Below are 22,149 nucleotides of genomic sequence, written 5' to 3'. Positions count from 1 at the left end.
AAACACATTAACAAATCAGAAAATGCATCAACAAAACACAACAGCAAAAATGAAAAACACCACAACAAATGTGAAAATGCAACAAATCTAGAACGTCAAATAAAAGCAGACAGGGTAGGTCCCATCTTGCTGAACAGCACATGTTTGTTGCTGATTGGCTACAGCACCCATCAGTCTTGACAGATCATGAAAAATAAAGAGGTGGAGGACGTTTACAGTAGAAGTAAATATGAGACGAAAAAAATCTATTTAAGCTTTTATTTATGCTCCTTTTTATCATGGGCATTCACATGACGTTTATTTAGATATGTTATGTTGTCAACTACGCACAAACCTGACAGAGGTCTGCAAATCCTGAATGCTGAAAATCCACCTAAAGGAAACTGGATTGTTTGTTCAACTAACTACACTGAAAAGGTGCCATTCTTGTTCATTGTGATCGTTATCTGGCATGGCCAATCAGCAGCAAGCAATAAAGATCTGCCCTTTTCATTCTGAGTTAATGCTCATGTGTTAGTGAATCTGCTGTTGTGCTTTCTGATTTGCCATCACTTTTGTTTTGTTTTTTTGTACAGGCAACCAAAAATAATTATTTGAGTAAAAACAAACCACTGTATAAAATGTAACAAGAAGCATCTCAGTTTGTACAGGCATGGAGAAAAAATTCTGTTTGTTTTGAACCACTGAATCATTTTCATATTTACACTGGATTAAAAACACTGCACAGCATGTGTTAAGCTTACTGGCACTACATGATTTTAGCTCCGATATCCTAGTCGCTGAATAATTACCATAATAAACCATATTTTCAAATGATATTTGATTTTCTCAATGATGAATCATGTAGTGTGAGCCCCTCTGAGATTAGTTGCAAGTGAAGAGATGAGAAACAACTCAGCATGTAACGATATACCGTGCAACGATCAATCGCGATACAAATTTATAACGATTCTCATTCTCATTATCTCTAGCTGCTTTATCCTGTTCTACAGGGTCGCAGGCAAACTGGAGCCTATCCCAGCTGACTATGGGCGAAAGGCAGGGTACACCCTGGACAAGTCGCCAGGTCATCACAGGGCTGACACATAGACACGGACAACCATTCACACTCACACCTACGGTCAATTTAGAGTCACCAGTTAACCTAATCTGCATGTCTTTGGACTGTGGGGGAAACCGGAGCACCCGGAGGAAACCCACGCGGACACGGGGAGAACATGCAAACTCCGCACAGAAAGGCCCTCGCCGGCCACGGGGCTCGAACCCGGACCTTCTTGCTGTGAGGCGACAGTGCTAACCACTATACCCCCGTGCCGCCTGCATAAATATATATTTTTTAGCTTTTCTTCACTGTAATTAAGTTGCTTAGACAGCACAGATTGCAATAATTTACAAGAGTGGGAATATATGGAATGGGTGGCATGGTGGTGTAGTAATTAGCACTGTTGCTTCACAGCAAGAAGGTTCTGGATTCGAACCCCACGGCTAACAGGGGCCTTTCTGTGTGCCTTTTGTATGTTCTCCCCATGTCTGCGTGGGTTTCCCCCACAGTCCAATGACATGTGGTTAGGTTAACTGGCTACCCTAAATTAACCATAGGTGTGAATATATGTGTGTGTGAATGGTCGAGAGGAGAAAACCTCTATAATAACCCAGTAGAAGGCAATGGGTTCTACTACTGTAATTCTTCCCTAGAAACTTTGATGGCTGAAGCCATTAGAGCAGACCTGCCATCAGGCAGAACACTAAAGAAGAAGAATACACATGACTTCACCGTAGGTGTAAGTAACACAGCTCTAATGGCACAAAAACACACAAAAAAACCCAGATCTAAGGCCCTGTCCACACGGCAACGGATTCAGGTGAGTCTGATAAAATTGTTTATCGTTTCGGCCTTGCGTCCACACGGCACCGGCATTTTGGGTGCCCCAAAACAAAATCTTTTGAGAACGGGTTCCAGAGTGAAAAAATCTGGCAACGGAGCCGTTGCGAAGTCGTCTGGATGAGTAGAACGGATTTGTTTATGATGACGTCACAACCACATGTGCTTCACGCCGGGTAGAAGTGTAACGAACTCGATGCGAGTTGTCAACAAATCCTGTAACTTGGTTCATGAAACGCGCTTATAAAATATTTTCACTGTGAATATTTATTGTGTAATGGTGCAAAGTGAGAGAGAGAGAGAGCGAAAGAATAGCCCTTAGGGCAGAGTCAATCCCGCCAGCAAAAATAGGGAAAAAAAAGGAGCGATCTCACCTCTTCAGATGTTGGTTTAAGTCCGACAATACATTCCTCAAAAAGGGCGTAGAAGAATAAAGTAATTCATCAACGTGTAGCATTCAATTTATTCCGGACCATTAAAGAATTCTGGAGGATATCAGAATGTTGGCGTACCAGCTTCCATCTACCCCCGTTCATTCCTCTTTCCACGTCTCCATTCAAAAAACGAGCACGTGATTTAAAGGGACTATATCCATAGGATAGGGAGTGAGAAAGTGTGTGCGTGTGACAGTGACAGGGATAGTCACTGTGCGCATGCGCAGTTATGCGCATGCGTCTACTTCTATTGTTCTGGTGTCTCCGATGGGACCATCTTACAGTGCACGTAGAGGTGTGGCATGTGTATTGCATCGTTTTCAGCAAGCGTTGCGTTGCCATATGAACCTGATATTTTACTGATCCGTTGCCCATGTGGACGCAATATTTTAAAAAAAAATCTCGTTGCCGTTGTCGTGTGGATGTAGCCTAAATTGGCAAAGAGCAGCTATGTGTTTGATTGTATAAACAGATTCAATGATAAATCAGAGATCTCTATTTACAGACTGCTGAAAGCTAAACAGAAGCAAATGCAGGGAGTACAAATGTTATAAAAGTTTATGAAGAAAATGCCTATTTGTTATTAACTTTTCATTTTTAAGAAAAGGAATATTTTAGTTAATAGGCTATTATATTTTACTCCAACGTTTACAAATGTGGGTAAATAATTATTGTTGGGTATTAAGAAAGTGAACCAAACTTTTTTTTTTAATTTATGAAAAGGAATATTTATATTGATAAATAATATGAAAATAAAATGTTGCCTTTTTTGGTAATAAATTTTCTTCATTTACTTTTCCCCCCAAAAAATATAACGGGAAAATCTAATCCTGAACCCAATATTGTGAATTAGATTGAATAATTAATTTGGTAAATCATTACATGTCTAAAAACAACCAACGAGAGTCTGAGAAGAAATCAAATTCCTCTGCGTTCATGTGCAGAAGATCCCTGATTCCAGTTTATCATCTGTCTGTGTGAAAAGATGAAGACAAAATGCAATGATAATACTTCTATAAGAAATCATATGGTTGTGAACAATAAATAAATAAATAAGTTCAATTTATATAGCACCTTTCTCACACCCAAAGTCGCTTTACAATTTGAGGGGGGAAAAGAAAAGAAAAGAAAAAAAACTCCATTAAAAGAGGGTCAAGATGTAATTCCAGTGGTGTAGCTACCCACAGTCCCACCAAAAGGCGCACGAAGGTATGTCCCAAACTGCCTGCACAGCCGCCGTGACGCCACCAGGCAACATCGCTCGGAACACTGCACCAAGCACAGAAGCATCGCCACACAGAGTGCTGGACAACCCCAATATCAAAGAGCAACAAGCTCACTGCAGTCCATAGTGAGGAGCACAGGCATCACCCACAGCAGACCAAGGCCTTAAGGAAACCGACACCCAAAACCGGGTCTGGAGCTATGCCACACCCGGTTGACAAAACACTCAAACAAAGAACATTCAAACAAAGAACAAACATCAAATCATACAATCACAGAAAGAAAAACAAAGGGGGGGGGAAGTAAAATAAAAAGCTCCAGTGAGAAGCAGAAGCCAAAATGCGCACAGCGTACTCTCAACCGGAAAAAACTAGTTAAAAAATTGCAGTTAAAAACAAATGCCACATGATTCCTGGCTGTACAGTAATATTTTACACAAACACTTCATATATATACTGTATATATATTTAAACTGTGCAGCCAGGAATCATGTGGCGTTTGTTTTGAGTTTTAATGCTCACAACCGTATGATTTCTTATAGAAGTATTGTTATTACACATACATACACACTTTTTATATATCTCATCTCATTATCTGTAGCCGCTTTATCCTGTTCTACAGGGTCGCAGGCAAGCTGGAGCCTATCCCAGCTGACTACAGGCGAAAGGTGGGGTACACCCTGGACAAGTCGCCAGGTCATCGCAGGGCTGACACATAGACACAGACAACCATTCACACTCACACCTACGGTCAATTTAGAGCCACCAGTTAACCTAACCTGCATGTCTTTGGACTGTGGGGGAAACCGGAGCACCCGGAGGAAACCCATGCGGACACGGGGAGAACATGCAAACTCCACACAGAAAGGCCCTCGCCGGCCACGGGGCTCGAACCCGGACCTTCTTGCTGTGATATGTGTGGAGTTTGCATGTTCTCCCCATGTCTGCATGGGTTTCCTCTGGGTGCTCCGGTTTCCCCCACAGTCCAAAGACATGTAGGTTAGGTTAACATGGGGCAGCCTTAGGCAGAGGCGCGCTTAACTGAGGCACCTAACCCCCCAACTGCTCCCCAGGTGTTGCTAGCATGTAGAGAGGAATTTCACAAGTGTACATATGATGAATAAAGTTCTTAATTTTTTACTAATAACACACACCCCTCCAGTTATCTTTGCAGAACAGACAATCCTCACTGTCTGTGTCGCCACAACCAATATTTCTTACCCATTTTCCTCCATTTCTCTTTTTTCTTGTTTCCATGTCAAATGATTGCAATCACATGATGGACAGAACTTGAATTTAGTTTTGTGGGAAAGTAGGATTTGGGATTCAGGTGGAATTCGGCAGAAGTTTCCTCTCGGTGAATGAATGTGTAGCATGTGAGCCTTGTCTGCAAGCAATCTCCTCTATAACACTAAACAACTGATCACAAGCAATTAAAGTCATGTAGTGTGAAACGGTTTACAGAACTCACTCAGACAGTTCAATTATAGCTAGATGGATGAGAAAGTTTCTGGATCACAGAAGGAATAGGCATTTTCGAGCAGACACCACCCTCAGAAATAGTCTAAATAGAGCTGAACTGATAATTTGTAGAAAGTGTTTTTCTTATGTTTTTGTCTTGAGACAAAATTGTTCCTGAAAACTACACTTTCAAAAAGGTGTGTGTGTGTGTGTGTGTGTGTGTGTGTGTGTGGGGGGGGGGGGGGGGGGGGGGGGGGGGATATGACACGTCGCCCTGTGATAAACACCTGATTTGTCCCAGATCTTTGGATTCAATGCTGTATAAAAATTAAAAATCCTCCAGTTACTGACTTTTTTGGTCACTTAACTACAGCCATCTTTGCTGGCACACATCATATCATGTGTGGATGTACTGTAAACTCTTTTTAAAACAAACTTTAAAAAAGCCAGTGTGTTTTTGTTTGTTTGTTTGTTTGTTTGTTTGTTTGTTTGTTTGTTTGTTTGTTTGTTTGTTTTTTAACATGCATCCCTATCGGTGGAAACGGCTAATCATGCATAGTTAGGGAAAATGTGATGACGCCGTTTTGCTTCAACTTGAACAAATGTAAATTCCATATCTGGTTTATACTTCTGCGTCTGCATATACGTTACATGCATCCATCAGGACATTGTGCATGGAGAGCCGAATACATGCCTACCTTCATGTAATGTGAATGTAGTCACTTAAATAAAGGGTCACTGCTGAAGTAATAAGAAAACTTCTTGGTTCTAAGTCATAAATACCACATCAAAGTCCACCAGACAGGGGACAGATTGGATTCTCTTTTTCCTCCATAGAAAACGTCATGACAAAATTGAGAATAAGCCCCAGACACTGCATCTGAAAGTGTGTGTGTGTGTTTTTTTTAATGCTTTGTGCTCATTATAGTGCTGATACCAGGTTTGCTCTCAGATTAAAGGATTATTTTGGCAATATTATTATGCAACCCTGGAGGAGGGGTCACACCTCAACCAGTGTTCACCTAAAGCTTGGGTCATGCATCAATGACAACACATCCTACACACGGTTAGGATTTCAAGGAATAGTACACCGCATTCACACATGAACCCCATCTCTGGATGGCAACATGAATACACATGAATGCAATGCTGAAGCATTTACCAATACCAAGATAAGACACCCTTTACAGTATGCTATATGTTCCATGACGGGTTTCTTGGTCGTAGACATACTGATAATACTGAGCTTATTAACTGCTATCTCACCTCACTGAAAACTGAGACATGTAATAATCCAACAGGATAAATTGTGTCTGCCTTCAGCAAGAGGGAATTATTTAGGATGCAGCCGGGCATCATTCTGCACACGGTACAAAAATATCCCCAAAAATAGACTGGCTGACCCTGTATTGCAGCAATGCATTAAAACGAAGGGCATAGCACTACGAGAACTGCACACACACACACACACACACACACAAACACACACACACACACACAATTCAGATCAATAAAAGGACAGGACAGCCAGCTCGGTATAGTGAGTCAGCAGAATTAGAGGACATCAAACAGCACCAGCTCTTCAGCACTGTCAAGACAGAGACCCAAGACTGCCACAAAGACAAACAGACTAAACCAAGCATATACACTGATACGAATGTGAAAAGAGAGTGAGCAAAAATCTAATGCATAGATTAGGTTTACGCACGTTGAAAATCTGTTGAATACTATTCATATGTAAATATTTCTATGTATCTATGTAAAAGACAGCACTAGAGAGAGGCGGCGAATCCAACAGCCATGGGTATTCTGCATGTCCTCGTTCTGCAAACTGGAGCACTGAGTAAGCGATTTCTTCTCCCCCACCCCATCCAGAGCTGCTCATGCCTGAACAGAATGCAGCTGTATGTGAAGCATCGCTATGCCTGAAGGCTCAAAGCCATCACCCAAATCGCAAACCAGCCCATGTTTGTGTGGCACTGTCAAAATACTTGAAAGCTACATCTACATTTGCGAGTATAAAACCAAATCTCATTGCTACATTTGAATAATTTGCTCACCATTTATTAAGGTTTCAAATACAGTAACTACAGTGTCTTGCAAAATTATTCATCCCCCTTGATGTTTGTCCTGTTTTGTTGCATTACAAGCTGGAATTAAAATGAATTTTTGGGGGGTTAGCACCATTTGATTGACAACATGCCTACCACTTTAAAGGTGAAAATTGTTGTTTTATTGTGACAAACAATAATTAAGATGAAAAAAATAAACAGAAATCTGGAGTGTGCATAGGTATTCATCCCCCAAAATCAATACTTTGTAGAGCCACCTTTTTCTGCAATTACAGCTGCAAGTCTCTTGGGGTATGTCTCTATTAGCTTAGCACATCTAGCCACTGGGATTTTTGCCCATTCCTCAAGGCAAAACTGCTCCAACTCCTTCAAGTTAGATGGGTTGCGTTGGTGTACAGCAATCTTCAAGTTATGCCACAGATTCTCAATTGGATTTGACTAGACCATTCCAAGACATTTAAATGTTTCCCTTTAAACCACTCCAGTGTAGCTTTAGCAGTATGTTTAAGTTCATTGTCCTGCTGGAACGTGAACCTTCGTCCCAGTCTCAAACCTCTGGCCGACTCAAACAGGCTTTCCTCCAAAATTTCCCTGTCTTTAGTGACATCCATCTTTCTTTCAGTCCTGACCAGCTTTCCTGTCCCTGCAGATGAAAAACATCCCCACAGCATGATGCTGCCACCACCATGCTTCACTGTAGGAATGGTATTCTCAGGGTGTTGGGTTTGCGCCACACATGGCGTTTCCCATGATGACCAAAAAGATCAATTTTAGTCTCATCTGACCAGAGAACCTTCTTCCGTGTGTTTGGGGAGTCTGCCACATGCTGTTGGACAAACTCCAAACATGTTTTCTTAAGCAATGGCTTTTTTTTGGCCATTCTTCCATAAAGCCCCGCTCTGTGGAGTGTACGGCTTAAAGTGGTCCTATGGACAGATACTCCCATCTCCACTGTGGATCTTTGCAGCTCCTTCAGTGTTATCTTTGGTGTCTTTGTTACATCTCTGATTAATGCCCTCCTTGGCCGGCCTGTGAGTCTTCATGTTGCTTGCTTAGTAGTGTTGCAGAGTCAGGGTCCTCCCAGAACAGGTTCATTTATACAGACATCATGTGTCAGGTCATGTGACACTTTGATTGCACACAGGTGGATCTTAATCAACTAATTATGTGACTTATGAAGTGAATTGGTTGGACCAGCTTTTATTCAGGAGTTTCATATAAGGGGATGAATACCTATGGAAACCCATACAGACACAGGGAGAACGTGCAAACTCCACAGAGAAAGGCCCCTGTCAGCCACTGGGCTTGAACCCAGAACCTTCTTACTGTGAGGTGACAGTGCTAACCACTACACCACTGTGCTGCACTGTATATAAAGTGCTGTTCATAGTTATCAGCACCCCTTGTAAAGACTGATAAAAAAGGGTTAGAAAAAAAATCCACCTTTTGGTGAAGTCGCTTCATCTCACACTGAAAAAAGTCCAACCTTTAATTGAAAAATTTGTTCAAAGAAAAACAAATCCCTTATCAAGAAAATTATTTTCAACAAAAACACTTTTGCCACTATTACTAGCACTGCTGGAGATTATACCGAACAAAATGGAACTGAAGCATGTTTCTCATTTAAGTTGTACATTTTTTAGTTGATCGGAGTGTGTAGGAACTTTCAACCTGTAATCCATGACCCCCTGATTAACTGGGGGTACAAATATGAGGTGAGACAGGCCGAATTTCCCTCAACATCAATATGGGAAAGATAAGAGAACACACAAACCAAATGAGGGAGAAGTGTGTTGACCTTCATAAGTCCAGGAATGGTTATAAAATATAGCTACTCGCCTGTAAATATCCATTTCTACTGTTTGGGCAATAATAAAAAAGTGGACACCAACTGGAACTGTTACAAACTTGCCTGAAAGAGGATCCAAGTTTATTTTCCCCCTACATACAGTAAGGAGGAAGGTAAGGGAGGCAAAAAAAATCCCCAAGGATCACTGTTGGCGAATTACAAGAAAAATTAATATCTTGGGATTTCCAAATCTCCAAAACCACCATCAGATGCCACCTCCATGCCAACAGATTATTTAGAAGGTTTGCCAAAAAAAAAAAATCCTTTTCTGTCAGTTAACCACAAACATAAGCATGTTCTGTGTTCTATGGTCTGATGTAGCAGAAATGGACCTTTTTGTCAATAAACACTCCAGGTGGGTTTGGTGTAAAAAGAAGGATGGCTACAATAGGAAAAAAAAACAAAAACACAATCCCAACTGTAAAATATGGTGGAGGTTCTGGGGCTGTTTTTCCTCCAAAGGCCCTGGAAGCCTTGTTAGGGTACATGGCATCATGGACTCCATGAAATACCAGGACATTTTAAATCAAAATCTGGCTGCTTCTGCCAGAAAACTAAACCTGGCTCACCACTGGATCTTCCAGCAGGACAATGATCTGAAGCATTTGTCCAAATCAACACAAATATGGTTATCTGAGCACAGAATCAAGCTTCTGCCCTGGCCATCTCAGTCCCCTGACCTGAACCCCATTGAAAACCTGTGGGCTGAGCTGAAGAGGAGCGAGCACAAGAGAGGGCAGAGGACCCTGGATGATCTGGAGAGATTGTGTAAAGAGGAATGGTCTCAGATGCCCTGCTTTGTATCTCCAGCCTTATAAAATGTTATAGGAGAAACTCAGTGCTGTTTTACTGGCAAAAGGAGGTGGTACAAAGTATTAAATGCAAGGATGCCAATAATAATGGCACGTGTTTTTGTTGAAAATAATTATTTCTTGATAAGGGATTTGTTTTTTCTGAATAAAGTTATTTCATTTAAAAGGTTGGATTTTCCCTCATTCTTTCAGTGTGAGCTGCAACGACTTCAGCAAAAGGTGGGTTTGCTTTTCTGGTCCTCATTACTAATCTTTACGAGGGGTACAAATAATTGTGGAGGGAATGGTATGTGTTTTATATATATATATATATATATATATATATATATATATATATATATATATATATATATATAAAAAATCTCATTATCTCTAGCTGCTTTATCCTGTTCTACAGGGTCGCAGGCAAAGCTGGAGCCTATCCCAGCTGACTACGGGCGAAAGGCGGGGTACACCCTGGACAAGTCGCCAGGTCATCACAGGGCTGACACATAGACACAGGCAACCATTCACACTCACGGTCAATTTAGGGTCACCAGTTAACCTAACCTACATGTCTTTGGACTGTGGGGGAAACCGGAGCACCCGGAGGAAACCCACGCGGAGAACATGCAAACTCCGCACAGAAAGGCCCTCGCTGGCCACGGGGCTCGAACCTGGACCTTCTTGCTGTGAGGCGACAGTGCTAACCACTACACCACCGTGCCACCCCACATATATATATATATATATATATATATATGCACGCATGTGTCCCAACTTTTCTGAAACATCTTGCTGATGTGTATGTGTCTCCGTCCCAAGTTTTCTGGACATCAAATTCAAAATGAGTGTATATTTTTTAAAAAAAACAATAGAATTTCTCAGTTTCAACATTTGATATGTTGTCTTTGTACAATTTTCAATCAAATACAGGGTTTCCAAAATTTTCAAATGATCATATTCTGTTTTTTATTTACATTTTACACAGTGTCCCAAATTTATAGAACTGGGGTTGTGTGCGTGTGTATATATATATATATATATATATATATATATATATATATATATATATATATATATATATATATATATATATATTATATAAAATAAAAGTCAAATTTTCAAAGAAAAAAATGTAATCTATTTTTATTGTTCATTACATAAAATACTATAAATTTTTTTTAAATGAATTGCATTCCTCAAAAAAAGTTGGTCAGAAATTCTTTATATTGTGATACATATCATCGATCATATAAATGCCTTTGAGAATCATGATTTTTTTTTTTGGTCACATGGCCCAGCCCTCACTCATTGTGCCTCAACTCCTGTATAGATTCGGTCAAAACAAGTCCATAAAGAATACTGCAATCTGGATGTAGCTCCAGGAGTAAAAAACTACAGCATTCATTAATTCATTTTCAGTAACCGCTTTATCCTGGACAGGGTCGTGGTGCATTCAGCCTGCATGAATTCACCCTTTCAGAAGTGAAATAATAATCAGGACCAAATGAGACAGCTAGAGGGTAAATTTGGTTAGCGCATGTTTACTGACCGTTTACAGCATTCCACAGAGATCTTCACTTAAGCGCAGAATAGTAGGCTCTTCTTTGTGTACATGTGACTCCAATTTTCGCCATGAGGGTTTTAAGGCTCCACTTAACCCAGACGCTGTCCTTAACTGAACTATTATTATGTAAGGAATAAAGCTTGATGGGACAGGCTGTTACAGAAAAATAATCAACAATGGGGTGGTGTGGGCTGATACAAAGCAGACTTACTCTTAACACTGAAAAGTTTATTATTTTCCAATAACAGCACATCCCAAAGTGTTCAAAGTGTTTTATTAATCTTAAAATGTTTTAATTTTCCTAAAGGAGACATGCTGTGGAAAACGTTTCTTATTTCAAAAACAACAAGGAAAATGTCGATGTGACTTGGGGATATACTAGGTCTTTCAACGTGGATTGTTACCTTCCCGGTCTGTAATGGCCATAGAAAGAAAATAAGCAGAGCGAACAGGCCAGTTTTAGAAGTGCATGCTTCTTACGTAGAAGCTCCATTCATTTTTATGGTACCACCCCTCATTAACATATGACTGCCCATAGCAATCTGAATCAAGAAGATGGCGCTGTGCCGACTCTGTTGAAGTCAACCACCAGCCCATAAACTGTAAGTAAAACATTCAAAATTTCCAAAAAAAATCTAAATTTAAATACTGTATTGGATATTGTAATAAATTTCTCCTATTGGACTAGTTTGCTTGTGTGACCAGTCAAAGCCCTGAGGTCACATTAGCCAGTAAGCTGACGTCAGCAACCTTTCCATGATGATAAATTTAGAAAAAAACATGTAGCTTGACATCCATAGTTTGCCATGTTATCTAAACTGATCATATTATTAGAGTAATAACCAACCCCCTGTTGTGTCACTTTGATAAATTTGTTCATCACTATGCACTGAGGCGAGTTCCTGTAAACATGAATGTTACTGAAGATTCTTTTTCTCCACTTCAGGCAGTTATCTGTTGCTAGTTCAGGTTAGCCTGGAAAGTTAGCTTACCCAGTGTTCGGGATCTGTTAGGGCACTCATGCTATGTAATATCAAACTATGAGAATATTTGTTGCATATTTTCTTCTTTCAGATTTGTTTCAAAAGCATCTGGGTGTCATCATAAAAACAGCAATGTGAAGACATAATAGCATTTAAAGATGTTAGCCAATCAGAGCAACGCTATATATCTTAAAACACAGCCGCAAAATCAGCCTCTTTTATCCTATACAGTTTTCAACCAGAGCATTTTTTGTTTGTTTGTTTGTTTGTTTGTTTGTTTCTCCAAGCACCCTTCACTATAGGTGAAAGTAACACAGCTCTAATGCCACAATAGATTTAACAAGAAATCAGAGCTCCCTTTTTATAGACTGCTGAAAGCTAAAGAGAAGAAAAGGAGGCAGTTGTTTTCTGTTTAAGCCTGACTACTCATCTCATTATCTCTAGCCGCTTTATCCTGTTCTACAGGGTCGCAGGCAAGCTGGAGCCTATCCCAGCTGACTACGGGCGAAAGGCGGGATACACCCTGGACAAGTCGCCAGGTCATCACAGGGCTGACACATAGACACAGACAACCATTCGCACTCACATTCACACCTATGGTCAATTTAGAGTCACCAGTTAACCTAACCTGCATGTCTTTGGACTGTGGGGGAAACCGGAGCACCCGGAGGAAACCCACGCGGACAACATGCAAACTCCGCACAGAAAGGCCCTCGTTGGCCACGGGGCTCGAACCCGGACCTTCTTGCTGTGAGGCGACAGCACTAACCACTACACCACCGTGCCGCCTACAACCTTCACAAATGTTTATTTAAAAAAGGCCTATTTTATTAATATTTTTCATTTTTAATAAAGGAAATATTTTGGTTAATATGCTATTATATTTTACTCCAACCAGTGTTGTAGTCGAGTCACTAAACCTCAAGTCCCCAAACCTCGAGTCCCCAGTGTTCAAGTCTGAGTCAAGTCCAAGTCATTAAAAATTTTTTTGAATTGAGTCCGGGAACAAGACTCCAACCGCACCATTTGACACTGGCTGTTTTGGCTCCATTAACATTAGTTTGTTCCTGAACATGACATATGAACAGGAGTGCAAAGTATTCTGTCAAAGATGGTTGGGAGACGGATGTAAGTGCAGAAGGTGTGTTTATTAATACAAGTGAAGGCAGGTAAACAATCCAGTATGGCAGGCAAAATTATAAAACAGTGAAACAGGCAATAGGTCAAGCGAGGCGCAAACAGGCTATCGTAGACTCGGCAGAATCAACGACAAGAAACAGGAAATCAGGGATCAGGAAATCAAACAAGGAAATAAGGCTCGATAATGTGTCAGCAACGCAACTCAATACTTTACAAAGTAAGTGTGTTTTCACAGTTTTTATATAGGCGAACTGATTGCGCCTTAATCCTGTGCAGGTGCGAGTTGTTTATAGTGCGCACACGAGTGTCCGCTTGGCGCACGTGCTGTCCAGAGTGTTCCTGAGAGTCTATGCATGCGCCAAGGTGCGCAGGTGTCACACTCTTGCACAAAATTAGCATAAAAATGTCTGTAGATATAAATATCTTATGCCAAATTATTATGGCATGTTACAAAACAGAAAGAAAAAATCAGAGTCCTCGTCTCCAATTTACGAGTCCGAATGCAGTTAATGCACGAGTCCAAGTCCAAGTGCAAGTCATCAGTGCTCAAGTCCAAGTCAAGTCATGCATCCTTAAAATTAGGGCATGAGTCGGACTCGAGTCTGAGTCCTGGACTCGAGTACTACAAGCCTGACTCCAACCCTTAGCAACGTGAGTAAATAATTATTGTTGGGTATTAAGAAAATTAAAAAATATATATTTAACAAAAGGAATATTTAAGTTGATCAAGAATAGGAAAATAAAATGTTATTTTTGTAATAGAATTTTCAATATTTAATTTTTTTTCAAAAATATTGCAGGAAAATCAAATTGTGAACCCAATATCATGACTCAAAGTGAATCGTAAATTGAGTGAATTGTTACATGCACAATATCTAGAAAATTTCAAGTATCTACCATCAGAAAAGACAATATAAAGCCTGAAATGAGTGAAATCAGAACAGGCTGAATAACCTTATATTTGATTTAAACTAATTTCAGAATAAGATATAGATGATGGTAGACTGGAGCAAGCACCCAATGTCAAGAGGAAACACTAATACACTGATGTCCTTTGGGAACACATGATGAGGAAAAGCACATGTAGTACCAAGGCTTTCCTAGTTTCTCTTGTTTCCTTCTCCATGTTCCTGGACCCCTGGCAGAGCAGGTTGACTGAAATATGACGGAAGTGTTAAACGCATGTTATAAAGAGACAGGACACGCAGTCCCTGGTGAAGTCACCAAACCTCCATGGACTAAGGACATTCATTCTGGAGTGAATGAAGACGTGTGTGTGTATGTCTGGGTCAGTTAATGAGCTCATGAGTGAAGGATCTATCTGGAGGCTCTTTAAATAGTCGTGCACACAAAGAACACAAACACAATGTGCAGCCATTTCCCTGTATGACATCATCATGTGTCCAGTGGCCGCTGGCTGCTTCCTGACTCTGCCCCGGCGAGCTCCCCACAGGAAAAGGGCACAGAAATACATTCAAACCCTCACACACATTCTATCCTTAATTTTAGGCTGATGAGTAGCCTTTACAGTAACATCCCATCAGTTTGCCTTCATAATGATGTACAATATTTCATAAAGAATTAAAGTTTTACAAACTAATCTTACTATTTAAAACATCCTCCTTCCCACATACAGTACCAGTCAAACGTTTGGACACACTTACTTATTCATAGGTTCCTCTGTATTTTGTATTTTCTACATTGAAGAACAAAACTGAAGACATCAAACTTATGAAACAACATATATGGAATTATGTGGTAAGCAAAAAAAAAAGTGTTAAAAAAACAAAATATATTTCATATTTTAGATTTTTCAAAGTAGGCACTGTTTACCTTGATAACATTTTACACACTATTGGCATTATCTTAACCAGCTTCATGAGGTCGTCACCTGGAATGCTTTTCAGTTAACAGCTATGCCTTGTGGCGGCACGGTGGTGTAGTGGTTAGTGTTGTCGCCTCACAGCAAGAAGGTCCGGGTTCGAGCCCCGTGGCCGGCGAGGGCCTTTCTGTGCGGAGTTTGCATGTTGTCCGCGTGGGTGTGCTCCGGTTTCCCCCACAGTCCAAGGACATGCAGGTTAGGTTAACTGGTGACTCTAAATTGACCGTAGGTGTGAGTGTGAATGGTTGTCTATGTGTCAGCCCTGTGATGACCTGGTGACTTGTCCAAGGTGTACCCCGCCTTTTGCCCGTAGTCAGCTGGGATAGGCTCCAGCTTGCCTGCGACCCTGTAGAACAGGATAAAGCGGCTACAGATAATGAGATGAGCTATGCCTTGTCAAAAGTTAATTAGTGCAATTTCTTGCCTTCTTAATGTGTCTGAGATCAAACAGTAAATAATAAAAATACAGTAAATAGCCCTATTCCACAACTGTAGTAATCCATATTATGTCAAGAACTGCTCAACTAAGTAAAGAGAAATGACATCCATCATTACTTTAAGACATGAAGTGTCTTTTAATTAATACAAATAAAGACAAACCACTGAACTAGAAGGTGTGTCCAAACTTTTGACCGGAACTGTATATTAAAAAAAAGATTTCAGTTGTCTGGTCAACAACACTACTTCTTTGGAAGTAAATAGTGGTCAAACCTTCAGAAGAGCCCCTCAACTAACTTTAAAGGTTGACTGCATTTCAGATTTTTCAAGTGTAGGTCATAAAAAGAATTTTCCCCGACACCCAATTATTTTTGTTTAGTGGACCGAAAGCTACTGAACTCGAATCACAATCTTCCAATCTTGGGCGGCACGGTGGTGTAGTGGTTAGCACTGTTGCCTCACAGCAAGAAGGTCCCGGTTCGAGCCCCGTGGCCGGCGAGGGCCTTTCTGTGCGGAGTTTGCATGTTCTCCCCGTGTCCGCGTGGGTTTCCTCCGGGTGCTCCGGTTTCCCCCACAGTCCAAAGACATGCAGGTTAGGTTAACTGGTGACTCTAAATTGACCGTAGGTGTGAATGTGAGTGTGAATGGTTGTCTGTGTCTATGTGTCAGCCCTGTGATGACCTGGCGACTTGTCCAGGGTGTACCCCGCCTTTCACCCGTAGTCAGCTGGGATAGGCTCCAGCTTGCCTGCGACCCTGTAGAACAGGATAAAGCGGCTAGAGATAATGAGATGAGATGAGAACAATTAATGAATTTAGAGCCATGTGGCCCTAAATTCTCTGCTATTTTTTCCTGCTTCACCATGACCCAATTCAAAATACTACGTCATGCATCACGTGGTGGACGTTCCCTGTTCGCGCAAGGCATTGTGGGATACAAATTTGAAACAGGAGAGAAAAATGGAGGACGTGAGTGTGTGAATGAAACGTGAAAGACCAACTACAGTAACAGAAAGCGAGAAGAAAAGATGTTATGTTGCGAAGGAATGGAAACGCAGGACCAAACTAATAAATATCGGCGGTCAGCGAGCACCTCGGTGTGATCAGCTGTTCGTTTAGTGACAGAATGATAGAACTGTCAGTGCACGGTCAAAGGTAAACCTGTAGATGGCAGTAATGCAACACTGTGGATGCCAGCTGCCGTAAAACCCAAAAGAAGAAGAAAAAGAAGAAGGTGGTAAACCTGCGAATGCACACATGGACTTCCTCTGTCTGCTTGACTGGACAAAGTGAGCGATTTCATGCACATTATTTGCTCAGGAATCCCCTCAAATTAAATAACTTCCCAGTCACAGAATGCCCCAGGGTTTTTTTTTTTTAGATATTGCAGAAATAAACATATTTCAGATATTGCAGAAATAAGCATATTAATGTCACATGTAAACACTAGCATATAAGGCAATCAATGTTTTATTGATGAGATTATAGTGGTGTAATGATGAATCCTGCCACAATGCATCACGATGCAAATGTGATGATATGCATCATGGGAATGTGCGATTCACATCGTAGGAATCAGCATTCTATTAATTACACATCTAATGCAATTGCACTGTTTGAACACCAGAGATTCCTATCTGTGCAACCCATATAGAGGTAAAATATATAGACAGCACACTGGGACTGACAGTTCCAGATCACAATGACTGACACGCATTATAGTTTGTATGGACATGCAATCATATTCAGTAACTTTCAAACACCAGCCCCGCACTTCTGTGTTCTCCGGTGGCAAGAGAAAAGGTACAGAAGTCGGACATTTTAGCCGACACTGGAGCTCTATTATGGTTAAAATGATGCCTCAGGTGCTGATACAGGACTTATTGCATTTCAAAACAATCATTTTCTCCAGGACAGAGACTTTATCAATTCAATCAAATTTGGGGAAAATATAAGATGGTGAATCGATTTGTTTGGTACATCCATCCATTACCGCTTATCCTGTGAAGGGTCACTGGCAAGCTGGAGCCTATCCCAGCTGAGTATGGGTGAAAGGCGGGGTACACCCTGGACAAGTCGCCAGATCATCGCAGGGCTGACACATAGACACAGACAACCATTCACACTCACACCTACGGTCAATTTAGAGCCACTGATTAGCCTAACCTGCATGTCTTTGGACTGTGGAGGAAACCAGAGCACCCGGAGGAAACCCACGCAGACATGAGGAGAACATGCAAACTCCACACAGAAAGGCCCTCGTTGGCCACTGGGCTGGAACCCAGAACCTTCTTGCTGTGAGGCGACAGTGTTAACCACTACACTACCATACTTGCTTGGTACAATTTGTTTACAATATTAAACCTCTGTTCAGAGCGTTTTTTTAGTCATTTAATTTCATACAGGTTAAAAAAAAAGAGCACCAGTCCAACCAATCTGGCTGTTTTCCTCTGACTTCTTTTATAAACTATATGTTTTCACTCCCAGAACTATCGCTCACTCACTCAGTGTTTTTTGTTTTCCGCACCATTCTGTGTAAAGTATAGAGACTGTACTGTGTGAAACTCTCAGGAGATTAGCAGTTTCTGAAATACTCAAACAGCCTGTCTGGTACCAACACCCATTCCAAAGAGTAAATAAAGTCACAGATATCATGTTTTTTCTTCATCCTGATGCTTGATGTGAACATTAACTGAAGCTCATAACCTGTATCTACATTATTTTTTTGCACCGCGCTGCCGCCATTTGATTGGCTGATTAGATAACTGCATACAAGTGCAGATGCAGGTCAAAATTTCACAATGGGAAGGGTTTCCCAAACTGCAACATCCTGCAACTCAATAATACTGTAATATGTTATTTACCGAGTGCATTCCATGATCCTTTCTGCCTACAGCTATACTAAGCTAATGCTGCATTTGATTATACGCATAACTGTGACCTTCAACTAGGAAAAACAATCTCAGAACAGTCTCCTCAACCCCAAATTCAGGAAGTGACATCAAATCAACATGGCTGTTCACAGCATCAGCAGTAAACAAAGTAGCACTTCTTACCAGTACGAGTTTTACTGTATATAGAAATATTTACTTTAGATCAATCAACATATATTCACTTGTTCAATCTGTAACAAGTTCACTGTTTTAAGAAGGACAATATAGATCACTCATCACAATTAGCTGGCTAGCTTGTTGCTAGCAAAAGACAAACATGGATGGAGGCATCCATCCATTATCCATAACCACTTATCCTGTGCAGGGTCGCGGGCAAGCTGGAGCCTATCCCAGCTGACTATGGGCAAGAGTCGGGGTACACCCTGGACAAGTCGCCAGATCATCGCAGGGCTGACACATAGAGACACACAACCATTCACACCTACGGTCAATTTAGAGCCACCAATTAACCTAACCTGCATGTCTTTGGACTGTGGGGGAAACCGGAGCACCCAAAGGAAACCCACGCAGACACGGGGAGAACATGCAAATTCAACAGAGAAAGGCCCTCGTTGGCCACTGGGCTTGAACCCAGAACCTTCTTGCTGTGAGGCGACAGTGCTAACTACTACACCACCGTGCCGCCTGGAGGCATCCATGCTTCCCACAAACCCCCACCCCGTGACTGAACACAAAGAAGGAGGATATAATGCAACTTTAAGTTCCAACATCCCACTCAGAAAGTCATGGTACAGTAAGTCAAATACCACGAACACATAGCAAGTTATCAAGTCAAGTCATCTCTTTACATACTTTAGTCTACTGAACAACATCTGCCTTGTAGGCATCCATCATTAAGTGACATCATTAAAAACTCCCAAAGCATCCATCAACGGTAATATATCTTAGTTGAAGTGCAGAGGTTCTGTTTGGCTGTGGACTTCATTGCTACCTGTCAGGCTCCATTCACACCTGGTCTTAACATCCATCTCAGATGATCCAATTATAAGTAAACACCTGAAACACATGCCTGTTTACACCTGGCAGTCTGAACGGGTCTCCAGTGAGCATTTATGATCAGATTTCATACATCATTTCCACCGGAGACAGCTTGTACACAATTATTACGTGATTTTTCCAAATGTCTGAGATTATTTATCCTACCTTCATCCTGTCTCATGTATGGACTGTTTTTTGAAAAAAATTTTTTTAAACGAACAGGAGCTTAGTGTGGTGGCATGGTGGTGTAGTGGTTAGCACTGTCGCCTCACAGCAAGAAGGTTCTGGGTTTGAGCCCAGTGGGGCCGATGGGGGCCTTTCTGTGTGGAGTTTGCATGTTCTCTCCATATCTGTGTGGGTTTGCTCCGGTTTCGCCCACAGTCCAAAGACATGCTGGTTAGGCTAACTGGTGGCTCTGAATTGACCGTGAGTCTGAATGGTTGTGTGTCTTTATGCGTCAGCCCTGCGATGATCTGGCGACTTGTCCGGGGTGTACCCTGTCTCTCGCCCATAGTCAGCCGGGATAGACTCCAGCTTGCCAGTGACCCTTCACAGGATAAGCAGTTAAGGATAATGGATGGAGATTAGGTTCCCCTTTGTCCCTTAGACTAGCAGTGAACAATTTCCAGCTATCCAGGAAGATTTTGCGTTCACACGACGAACCACTATGTGGTCATATGTGTCCTATGGAGGGGGAAGGTCGTGTGATCAGAGGCATCGGACTTGGACCTGTCCACTAAGGACGCATGTTAACACCAGGTGAGACAGAGAAAGAGAGAGAGAGAGAGAGAGAGAGGAGGGAGGGAGAGAGAGAGAGAGAGAGAGAGAGAGAGAGAGAGAATGAGATCCGACCTTCTGTCCTTGTTTAGAACCAAAACCCTCAAGAGGAATACAGATGAGATTATTTACATACTCCACTCCTGAGTTGAGATGAAAATAAACATTGTGAAACAACATGTTAGAAGGTTTTTACCCCAGTTAAGGAATTCCGAGATGTTTTTCTCTCGTCTGAGGGGAGAATTGTTGCACTCGTCGTAGAGACAGACGAGGACATCGATCAGCGTCTCCACGCTGGGACACTGTCCCCCTGAGTGAGCCGGTCCGTCCAGCATCAGCTCCTCCAGCTTCTTTAAACGCACTTCTCCCGACATGACGCACAGCGCCTTCTGATGCCTTTTCGCTTCAAGATCCAGTGTCCAAACTCAACCTCGCTACACGAGTGGCACCTCCGACTAACCTCAGCATCTAAGAGCTGAAGTGCTGCAGGCTGGTTAAAACAGTTCGGTCATGATCCGACACACGCTCATACACCTTGATGTGACACATAATATCATTTTCCCATCATCTGGACACATTAGAGAGGATATGCCAGCCTGCCTTCTGCCTTGACGTCTCCAAAGACCCAAGTGTCTTCTTTCCTTTCGTATGAACAGACTCCTTCGGATCCCTTTTTTTTTTTTTTAAGGACAGTGCTTGCAACAAAAAAGCGACCTCTTTACTTCTCGATATATAGCTGTGTATATATAATATGCGCTCATCCGTCATGCACTAACACACACAAAGAATATGCATCAGTCCTGGATCTGCAATGCTACAAAAGCGCATACGCCCCTCCTCTGCGAAAAGGCTCAGCAGCATAGTTTAGGTTCTATCCCTTTTAAATTCCAGCTACAGATGAATTATTCCTCGGTGGGACACGGTTTTATTTATTCCTAGATAATACAGTCCTGCTCCATTCAAAACACGTCCTGATCCCCTCTCTCTCTCTCTCTCTCTCCTTTTCTCTCTCTCTCTCTCTGCAGTAACGTCACTGCTGCATGCAGGATCCGGCAGCATCATGGCCGACGTCATCATAATATCGCCGCGTTTACATGATGACGTAACGCGCAATCAGTTTTCAAAGTTTCAATACATTTTAAAGCTGTACCGCCTTTCAGATTTTTCAAATGTAGGTCATAAAAAGAATTTTCCCCGACACCCAATTATTTTTGTTTAGTGGACCGAAAGCTCACAGACTTCCAATTCAGAACAATTAATTCAGCTTTTTTTCCCCCTGTTTCAATATGACCCAATTCAAGATAGAAAAGTAGACAAAGAGAACCCAGTTAAACAAATGAGACAAAAATATTATACTCGGTCATTTATTTATTGAGGAAAATGATCCAATATTACATATCTGTGAGTGGCAAAAGTATGTGAACCTCTAGGATTAGCAGTTAATTTGAAGGTGAAATTAGAGGCAGGTGTTTTCAATCAATGGGATGACAATCAGGTGTGAGTGGGCACCCTGTTTTATTTAAAGAACAGGGATCTATCAAAGTCTGATCTTCACAACACATGTTTGTGGAAGTGTATCATGGCACGAACAAAGGAGATTTCTGAGGACCTCAGAAAAAGCGTCGTTGATGCTCATTAGGCTGGAAAAGGTTACAAAACCATCTCTAAAGAGTTTGGACTCCACCAATCCACAGTCAGACAGACTGTGTACAAATG

The 22,149-nt window shown here is 41.5% G+C and overlaps 1 protein-coding gene across 6 annotated transcripts in view; it reads right to left on the bottom strand.

The window, feature by feature from the left end:
- The window catches only part of cdc42bpab (CDC42 binding protein kinase alpha (DMPK-like) b), a 160,571-nt gene extending 139,114 nt beyond the window's left edge, over window positions 1-21,457 (bottom strand). For all 6 annotated transcript variants that reach the window (XM_060917456.1, XM_060917460.1, XM_060917459.1 and 3 more), the window contains exon 1: window positions 20,630-21,457. In XM_060917456.1, the coding sequence (XP_060773439.1) occupies window positions 20,630-20,807 (178 nt within the window). In that variant the 5' untranslated portion in view covers window positions 20,808-21,457. The remainder of the gene's footprint in view (window positions 1-20,629) is intronic.
- Between the last annotated feature and the right edge of the window lie 692 nt (window positions 21,458-22,149).

The sequence above is a fragment of the Neoarius graeffei genome, chromosome 3 (assembly GCF_027579695.1).
Source record: "Neoarius graeffei isolate fNeoGra1 chromosome 3, fNeoGra1.pri, whole genome shotgun sequence".
Classification (NCBI taxonomy): domain Eukaryota; kingdom Metazoa; phylum Chordata; class Actinopteri; order Siluriformes; family Ariidae; genus Neoarius; species Neoarius graeffei.
The sequence above is the reverse complement of the archived record's forward strand: the minus strand, read 5'-3'. Positions and strand labels throughout refer to the sequence as shown.